The following is a 9807-nucleotide window of genomic DNA, read 5'->3' as shown; positions in this document are numbered from 1 at the left end:
TTATAAAATATGGAACAAATTTTTGAAACAATAGTACAAGTAATACGAAAAAAATTATTAATAACAGCAATAATATTAAGTAATAAAAACATTGTAAAAAAGAAATATAAGAAGAGATTCTGGATAAACAATTTTTTAAAAGAAAGATATCAAAAAGGGGCATATTATGTTACATTTCCTATAATGGTGAAAGATAATAATTTATTTATGAATTATTGCCGAATGAGTAAAACACAATTTGAATAGTTACTTATACTAATTGCTCCAAAAATTCAAAAGAATCTAGTTTGTCGAGAACTAATTTCACCAAAAGAACGTTTGCTGTTAACACTGAGGTAAGAAACGTTTTAAAAAATTATTTTAATAAGTATTAAAAAGTGGGATTAAAAAAATAAGAGTGATATGTTTGTACGTAGTAGTAGTGGTGGAGCAGGTGGGCACTTTGATGCCCTTGCGTCACCTAGATCTAAAAGTTCCATTGTGACTCCCTGCTATTTTTTAGGATTGCGCTAATAAGCCCAGCCTAGTATCTGATGCCAGGTTAATCAAGCTACTAACCCTTTTTTTGTTTAGATCCTCAGGCTCCATGAACATGCAGCCCCAGGATCTATACCTTTTACATATGAGTACAGGACACCTACATAAAATGTAGGCGCTGTCCTTTCTCTCCTCACCACATAGGCGGCAGTCGCTTTGTTCCGTAAGCCCAAGTTTGTTTAGATGGCTCCTCAGTGTGATGTGTCCCGTGAGAAGACCCAATCCCACCTTCAGCCTTAGTCTGTTCATGGCCAGGAGCTCGTCGGCTCTCCCCGGCGATGGTTGCTCCATTAGCCGTTTAGCTGTCCGGCAGCCCCCCACCGCTCTCCAGGAGCCAACGTGCTCCCGCTCAAGCCATCCTCTGATAATGTTGATTCCCGTTACAAAAGGTACTCCAACGATCTGCGTGGCTGGGTCCATTTGGGTCCCCAGCTTGGCCAACTCGTCGGCTATCTTGTTCCCGAGAAATCCCTGATGTCCTGGGATCCATACTAGAGTTATCTTGTTCGATTCCCCCAATCTAGCTAATGCCTGCATGCAGTCCCAGACTACAGCCGATTCTGTAGTGGTCTTTGCAAGGGCATGTATGGCCGCTCTGCTATCAGAGCATATGTAAAAGTGCTGGTTTGCATTATCGTTTACAGCAAGGGTTTCCACACACCTCAGGATGGCCATCACTTCGGCTTGAAAGACCGTGGCCAGCCCGCCCAGAGGTATGCTTTCTCTATGGTTTCTTTTCAGCCCATAGATTCCTACCCCATACCGACCATTTGCATCCGATCCGTCTGTGAACCAAAGATCCACTTTTGGATCAGCTAGTAATTTAGACTTGTTCCAGTCGTCCCTAGTTGGTATTAAAACTTTAAATTTCTTCCCCAACTGATGTTTTCTTGGAATTCTATCCTGTTTTAACATGAAGGGGTACTTCTGAGATAGTCCCAGTCTAGTGTGTCCTAGACCGGTATCTTTCCATTCCCCCTGACATCTAAGTCTATAAGCCGTTCTCCTGGCTTGGTATTTTCAGCTGACCGAGAGGTGGGCAGCAGAGAGCTACTTCCAACGCCTCCGTCGGGGTGGTTCTCATGGTCCCTGTCACAGCCCTCAGATAACTACCCTGTAGGCTTTTTAACAGGTTCCTGGGCCCCATCCTCTCCATTCTCGGCCACCATACTACCGCTGTATAGGTTAGTCTTGGCAACAACACCGTCCTATACAGCCAAAGGGCAGCCCTGGGTTGAAGCCCCCAGTTTCTACCCATTACTCTTCTACAAGCCCACATGGTGGTATAGAACTTTCTTCTCTTCTCCTCGAGGTTTGGCAGCCAGCTCAGTTTAGCATCCAGGATCACTCCAAGATACTTCACCGAGCTTGTGTATGTTATTTCCCTACCCCAGAGCTTTAGTGGCTCTATGTGTTCGGGTTTGTACTTCCTGGTGAAGACCACTGTCGAGGTCTTAGATGGGTTGACCGACAGTCCCTTCTTTCTGCATCAGGTTTGAACTATCCTCAAGGCTGCGTCCATCCTCTCCTTGAGGATCGATATGAAATTTCCTCTGACAATGATGGCCACGTCATCCGCGTAGCCATATACCAGGAATCCTGCTTCTTTTAATTCAGCCAGAAGGTCATCGACCACTAGACACCACAGCAGGGGAGAGATTACGCCCCCCTGCGGGCAGCCCCCAGCCGGACTCCCCCCAACTGAATTTTCACCCAGGCTTACGGTTAGACTTCTGCCCGTTAGCATGCTTTGTGTCCAGTCCACGATCGCCTCTGGGATCTTGTTTCTGTACATTGCCTCTTTGATAGACTTGTTAGAGGTGCTATCAAAAGCTCCCTCTATGTCTATAAAGACTCATATGGCGTACCCCTTGACTTCCAGCTGTCCCTCCACTCCGCTCACAAGGTGATGTAGGGCAGTTTCGGTCGACCTGCCCTCCATATAAGCGTATTGAGTTGTGGTCAGTGGGCAAGAGACCAAGGGTCCTGTCTTCAGGTATCTGTCTACCAGCCTCTCCACTGTTTTCAAAATGAATGATGTAAGGCTGATCGGCCTGTAATCCTTGGCCAAGATATGACCGTTTCTGCCTGGTTTAGGGATAAAGACTACCCTCGTCTCCCTCCAGGTTTGTGGTACATATCTCAGGGCTATACTAGCCCTGAGTACTTTTGTTAGTGGACCCGTCAGCAACTCCAGTCCCCCCCTCAGGAGTGCCGGGTAAATGCCGTCCGGTCCTGGTACCTTATAAGGCTCAAAGGTCTCTATTGCCCATTTGACCCCGCTCGGTTGTACGATTCTGGCCGCGAGGGACCACACTTTGGTCACACGAGGTTCTCTTGATTGATCCTCGTCTCTGTTGCCCCGAATCGTGACATCATCTCTGAATTCCGGAAAGTGAGTGGACATCAAGTGTCTCAGTGTCTCCTCCGTTGATTCAGTGTATCTTCCATCCGGGAGCTTAAGACATCCCAGCTGAGGTGAATTGTCTTTGCTGAGGATTTTGTTGAGTCTGGATATCTCCGGAGAACTTTCAACGTTCCCGCAGAACTCCCTCCAGCTCCTCCTCTTTGACATTGTGATTTCTTTGCTATAGCGTCGTTGGGAGCTCCTGAAAGCTGCCCAATCAGTTTCCGCTTTTAGCTTTTTTGCTCTATTGAAAAGCCTTCTTGTCTCAACCCTGAGCTTAATAAGCTCATTATTCCACCATGGGACCTTGGTTGAGACTTGTTTTCGCCTTAGTGGGCAGTTTACTTCATAGGCCTCTATGATGGCGTCGCTGACAAACTGCGACGCCACTTCTAGATACTATTTTGTATTAAATCTGGACGGGGCTTTCTTCAGAATAGTGCCAAGGTCCTTCCTATAGCTTGTCCAGTTTGTGTTTCTGGGGTTGCGACCCCATTTCCCCTTTTCCCTGTGCTCGAGCGCAAAACGTAGCTGCCTGTGATTCGATCCCGAAGGTTCATTTGAAACCCTCCAGTCTCTCACCAGGTCAGCCATTCCCCACGTACACAGGGTTAGGTCTATAACCTCACGTCTTCTGCAGTCCATGAAGGTGGGTTCCATTCCTCTGTTTAGGATGATTAGCTTGTTGTCCATGACGAATTCATGTAGGCTTTCCCTTCTCGGGTTGATGCCCGTGCTCCCCCATCCCACATGGTGGAAGTTTGCATCGCAACCCAGGAGTACCTCCAGCCCTCTCTCCTCCGTATATTTCATCAGCTCCTTGATTTCCCTCAGTGGTGGAAGGTCTTTAACGTCATAGGACATGTAGACCGACCCTATTAATACATCCCTGTGGGTCCCTTCGTCCAGATTAAGCCTCACTTGTACCACCGTGATGTCCTCATTACTGAACTGCGGCATAAAGATTGCATTTAGATCTTTTATCACTATACATGTCCTTATTTTTCCCTGAGTGGTGGACGAGATAATCTTGCCACTACCGCCTAGGCATTTTACAGCGTTGTTCAAGAGCCATAATTCTTGCACAAGTGCTATTGCTGTCTGCATCACAGCCATGCCCCTAGCTAAAATCGTTGAGGCGCCTTTGCTGTGATGCAAGTTAATCTGCACCACTGGAACTTTGAGACCTGTCATTTCTATGCAAACTCTTTCGTTCCAGCGGCTTCCTCCTCCCTTCCGCGTTCCTTGCCAGTCAACCTTACAGTCGCCCGGCCCACCCCGCAGAAGGGTTTCATTCCGCAGTCCTTTAGGGCCTTCAGAGAGGAGTCGCCGACAAGAACAGCGAAGTGGGCGCTTTCGGCGTTCCTGCTCTCACTCCCCCTGACGACAACCCACTCGCTGGCTGCCAGTTCTGCGTTTTGTCTGTCAAGGAGTTCTACCGCCTCCTTGACAGTCAAATCCGGCTCCTCTAGGTGTACTACCAGCCTGTGGCGCTTCGGAAGCTCCCCAAGCGGCAGCACACGTAGCTCATTCTCCCCTAGTTTTAACTCCGAGGATAGGCTTTTCAGCCAGTCCGCGGATTCTACATCGGCGCAACCGCAAATGATTGCCCCGTCTCTCTCCCAAACTCCGGTAGAGAGGGGAGCTCTGATGCCTCTTGGAAGTCCCAGGATCCTTCCCCTGATCAGCTTTTTAATAATGGCTATTTTCCCGAGTTTGATCTTGTTTTCAGGGTAACCCTCAATAATGAGTGCCACCCTGACTATTCCTTCAGTCGCCTGTGCAAAGGACCCTTGGTCACTGACCTTGGGCTCCTTGACCAGGCGTTTTTCTGAGGGGCTGGGGGTCGCGAGATCCGGTGTTTTTGCGTCCCTGATGGATCCGCCTCCCCCCGAGCTCCTGTTACGCCTCCAGAGGCAGCACCCGATTCAGAGGTCTCTTCAGCCCTCTCCCTCGCCCGCTGTCTCTTCAGCTTTCTTCTCGTAGCCCCACTCATTTTCGGGCGTGGCTCTGCGAGTTTCCTTGCCGCGGAATCGGACCGAGCATCGGTACTCGATCCCGCGTCGCTTCCTCCTTCTCTAGGTTCACTTCCTAAAGAAGCCACCCCTTGGAAAGGGTCATCTATTTTTTTGCTTTTGTTTGTACTTGTGTCCATACTTGTTCCCACGAGTACCGCGATCGCGCGATCTCACCCAGGCAGAGCCGCGATTGTCCGGGGCTCGGCAGCGTACTCCCGGAGGTCGCCCGGTATCCGGGAGGCATCGTTCATGACACAGCTCCCCCTGTGTCACGCAGCCCTCAGCACGGTTGCTAACACCTTGGCTTAGGGGGTTCCTCTTAGATGACTGCGGCCGGGAAACATTCCTGAGCGAATGCCCCGACCGCAGCCACAGCCTTACCACCAACGACAAGGTGGGAATCCATGCGGGGGGTGTTTGTACGTAACTTGATTTATTTTTTATAATATATTGACAAGATTATTATAGGAACTATATTTATATACATATTTATATTGATTACATTGTTTTATAGATATTTAGCATGTGGCGATTCGATGATGACAATGAAGTATTAATATTATATTGCACAATCAACAATATCAAATATTATTGCAGAAACTTGCAATGTATTTTGAAATATTTTAATGCCAATTGTATTGAAAGTACCTACATATGAAAACTGGAAACATATTGCTGCTAATTTTGAAATAAAATGTAACTTTCCACATTGTTTGGGTGCTATGGGATGGTAAACATGTTATTGTGCAAGTAACTTATAATATTTATAAATTATGTAATTTATGAGTATTTCATTAACTTTTATAATATCTTGTTATATTTATTTTTCAAAAAAAATATACTTTAGAGAAATATTTTAGGCACCACCAAATTCTGGTTCTACGTATTATAATTATAAAAACTCTCACAGTATAGTGTTAATGGCTATCTGTGATAGTAAAAATTTATTTTGATCGATATTGATGCGGAAGGTCGACAAAGTGACGGAGATATCTGGTCGAGATCTATTAATCATTTTTAAGAGGTGATGTAGATATACCACTTCCAAATCATGTTGCGGAGGGACCTATTCTTCCATATGTTTTCGTGGCAGATGAAGCTTTTCAGCTTACAAAATTTATGATGCGGCCATTCTCTGGAAAAGGAGGTTTAACAAGAGAAAAACAAATTTATAATTATAGACACAGTAAAGCACGTCATATAGTAGAATGTACTTTTGGAATTCTCAGTTTCAAATGGAGAATTTATAAACGACCCATTAATACTTCAATTGAAACAGCAGAAAGTATAGTGAAAGCAAAAATTGTTTTGCATAATTTTCTACGCGAAGATGATTGTTCATCTTGTACCTGTACTACTGATACAAATAAAAATGGAACAGCATGTTGTGAGATTACAGCGGCAACATTCAGAGATATAAATAATATTGGTACAAATACATGAGAAGCATGTGAAATACGTAATACCTTTATGAATTATTTTTAATGAAGGTTTAATTCCATGGCAAGAAACTATGTTGAACTGTTAATATTTTTTGCATAAAACTATTGGTTAGTAACAACAGTAATATATTATTACATATATAAAAAATACAACATAATGTAAATATTTTTCAATATTGGTATATATTTTATGAAACAACTTTATTACAATATTGTATAATTATAAAGTTATAAAATAAATTTATATCTGAAATAAACTATATTCATTATATCTAAAACTTTTAATCTTGTCTTTAAAATTTTATACCTTTAATTCTATATTTTAAATAAAACAACACATTACATATTATCACATAGCATTAGCAACAAAGTTCAAACGAAATATCCCAATGAAAAATTTTTCATATATAATTATATAAAATTATATAAAATTATATATAATTATACATAATTATATATTATTATGTATCAAATTTGTCCATTCATGTTCATACATTCTACTTATATATATAATTATATATAATTATGTATAATTATATATATAAATTCATATATAATTTTACATAATTACGCATAGCTTTATATGTAATTATACATATTGTTATACATAATTGTGTATAATTATATATAATTTTATATGATTATATATAATTATATATAATTATGTATGGACAAATTTCATACATAATTTTGCATGAAAAATTTTTCATCGGGATATTACGTATTTATAACGATTTACGCATTATAACGATATAAAAAATTGAAATAACTGAAAAAGGAACGACTTTTCTTATAAATACTACTAACTTGTTAATAAAATTAAATTTTTATATATGCAGGATGTCTGATAATTCATGACAATTTATATATATATATATATATATATATATATATATATATATATAATATAAGGTGTAGTAAAAAGAAATCCACTATTTTTCCAATAGATAGCTTTAGTAATGTGTATCTCGCGTTGTATAAGTGCGATCGGTTTACACTAGATGGCGTTAGAAAGATAAGATTTCGTACTAAAAAAACTTCTCAGACAGTTTTGTGATTGTTTGACTCAGTATTGTTTGAGCGCGCGTCAAAGATGGACACCAGCAAAGAGAAAATACGCCATATTTTACAGTTTTTTTTCGATAAAGGCGAAAACGCAAGCCAGGCGGCTAAAAATGTGAATAGTGTTTATGGTCCTGATACTGTAACAGCCAATCACGCGCAATTTTGGTTTCGTCGATTCCGTTCCGGTAATTTTGATGTCAAAGATGCACCACGCTCTGGAAGGCCAATTGTCGAAAATGTCGATAAAATAATGGAAATCGTCGAGTCCGACCGTCATGTAAGCACTGTTTCGATTGCTCAAGAGCTAAGCATTGCACAAAAAAACCGTTTGGAACCACTTGAATAAGTCTGGATAGAAAAAGAAGCTCGATGTATGGGTGCCACGAATTAACGCAAAAAAACCTCATGGACCGAATTTCCATCTGCGAATCGCTGCTGAATCGCAACAAAATCGACCCATTTCTGCAGCGGATAATGACTGGTGATGAAAAGTGGGTCACTTACGACAAGCGAAAACGGTCGTGGTCGAAACGCGGTGAGCCGGCGCAAACGGTGGCCAAGCCAGGATTGACGGTCAGGAAGGCTTTGCTATGTGTTTGGTGGGATTGGCAGGGAATCATCCACTATGAGCTGCTCCCCTACAGCCAAACTCTTAATTCGGACCTGTACTGTCAACAATTGGACCATCTGAAGGAATCAATCGCCTAGAAGCGGCCAGCTTTGGCCAATAGGGGAGGAATTGTGTTCCATCAGGAACGCCAGGCCACACACATCGATAGTGACTCGCCAGAAGCTCCGGGAGCTTGGTTGGGAGATTCTTATGCATCCACCTTATAGTCCGGACCTGGCACCAAGTGATTACCATCTCTTCCTGTCTATGGCGAATGATTTTGCTGGTGAAAAATTCGCCTCAAGAGAAGCTTGTGAAAATTGACTGTCCCAGTTTTTTGCCAATAGGGACAAGGGTTTCTATGAGAGAGGCATAATGGAATTACAAAAAATCGAATATTAATATTTTCGATAATTTTAAAAGTATTTCGATAAAATCGAATATGAATATGTTACGTCCTGCGATTTATCTTTTTGGTGCTAACCCGGTATCGTGAATTTTATTATTTTAGTCGCGGGTTTAGTTAGTTTCGCGAGGACGCGTTTCAACGTGAGCGGCTACGTTGAAACTATTAGCAGGCTGAAAGGCCGAATACAATTGTTAGCGGGATCTCGGGATACGCGACTCTTTATTCTACTTCCACGGGAAGGTCAGGAATCGATGAAGAATAATCAGGAGGTGATTTGGAGTACGAAAATATAGGGGAATTTATTAATAAGAAAGTGCACGATATTAAAAACGCACGACGATAAGCGCGGGGTAATAATATTATTTGTCGCCAGGTTCCCTCTGTGATGCAGAAGATTTCAAAGCGCTGGTTGCGGTTGGAGAAGAGTATTGCCCTAGTGTGGTAGAATCTGGTTTAACTATTTTACACTCGCGAGACTCGTATAAGAGGTTTGGAAAATGAGGAGTTAGAGATCGGAAACGTGGGTCTAGTAACGTCGTCGATGAGCAAGTAGCTCGGGAAATAGGGAAGCGGAATGAACGAGGGCGTAGGACTAGTAACGCCTTCGTGGGAAAGTGATATAGATAGGGAGTTATTGTGTTGATGATCGGCAAGCCGGAACGTCAGCAGGGCCTCAGCGTGTTCTCCACGGTGTTGCCAGTAAAGAAAAGCGTTTCGGCAGATGATGCCTTGGAGTTTTCCAGCGGAAAAGTTACCCTGGAGTTCTCAACGACGTCCAGCGAGAAGAAGGAAGTGGGAAGTGAAAAATAGAGTCAGAGAGGCCCTTTTTAAGTCCTTCGGATAGTCGATTAGTGGGGTGATTTTGGAAATCGAAGGACCAGTAGTTTTCCTGAGGAATGGATAAGGAAGGCTTGAGAAATCAGGTGCCCAATGAAAGTTTCGGGAAAAGGGGCACAGAATAGGGTTTAGGAAGTTGATAACCAATGAGGTTCGTGGGGAAAAGGATGAGAAGGAGGAGTGATTCATGGAGAGTCTCGGAAAAAATGCGTAATTTAGAGAGATTATCTGATCGGTGCTTTACAAGGTTTATAGGTTTACAATATTTATTTAGGATCGGCGTCGGCCAGGTAATTAGTACCTAACCGGCCGATAGCACCGAGCAGAATATTTCAAAGGAAAAAAAAAGGAAAATGTTATTTATTACCTCAGTCGGCTTCTCTTCTCTTCATCCGCTTCTGAAATGATAAGATTACAATATTTGGGGCTGCTGCCCCGGGCCCGATCGTCGGAGAAATCGCTAGTTCTTAGATACGATTACA

The 9807-nt window shown here is 42.7% G+C and overlaps 2 protein-coding genes across 2 annotated transcripts; both read right to left on the bottom strand.

Annotated features, from left to right (window-relative positions):
• Positions 1-498: 498 nt before the first annotated feature.
• On the bottom strand, positions 499-1452 carry LOC116852108. The gene has a single exon (XM_032832124.1). The coding sequence runs from the start codon at positions 1450-1452 to the stop codon at positions 499-501; it is 954 nt and encodes a 317-aa protein (XP_032688015.1).
• Positions 1453-3343: 1891 nt separating this feature from the next.
• On the bottom strand, positions 3344-4138 carry LOC116852107. Its single transcript, XM_032832123.1, has one exon. The coding sequence runs from the start codon at positions 4136-4138 to the stop codon at positions 3344-3346; it is 795 nt and encodes a 264-aa protein (XP_032688014.1).
• Between the last annotated feature and the right edge of the window lie 5669 nt (positions 4139-9807).

Source organism: Odontomachus brunneus, unplaced genomic scaffold (genome assembly GCF_010583005.1).
Source record: "Odontomachus brunneus isolate Ranch 3 - 2012 unplaced genomic scaffold, Obru_v1 Obru_scaffold_202, whole genome shotgun sequence".
NCBI lineage: Eukaryota > Metazoa > Arthropoda > Insecta > Hymenoptera > Formicidae > Odontomachus > Odontomachus brunneus.
This window is presented reverse-complemented; position numbering and strand designations above follow the sequence as displayed.

Excerpts from the sequence above, each read along its gene's own strand:
- LOC116852107 (XM_032832123.1), bottom strand. The coding sequence starts at position 4,138 with ATGACAGGTCTCAAAGTTCCAGTGGTGCAGATTAACTTGCATCACAGC.
- LOC116852108 (XM_032832124.1), bottom strand. The coding sequence starts at position 1,452 with ATGTTAAAACAGGATAGAATTCCAAGAAAACATCAGTTGGGGAAGAAA.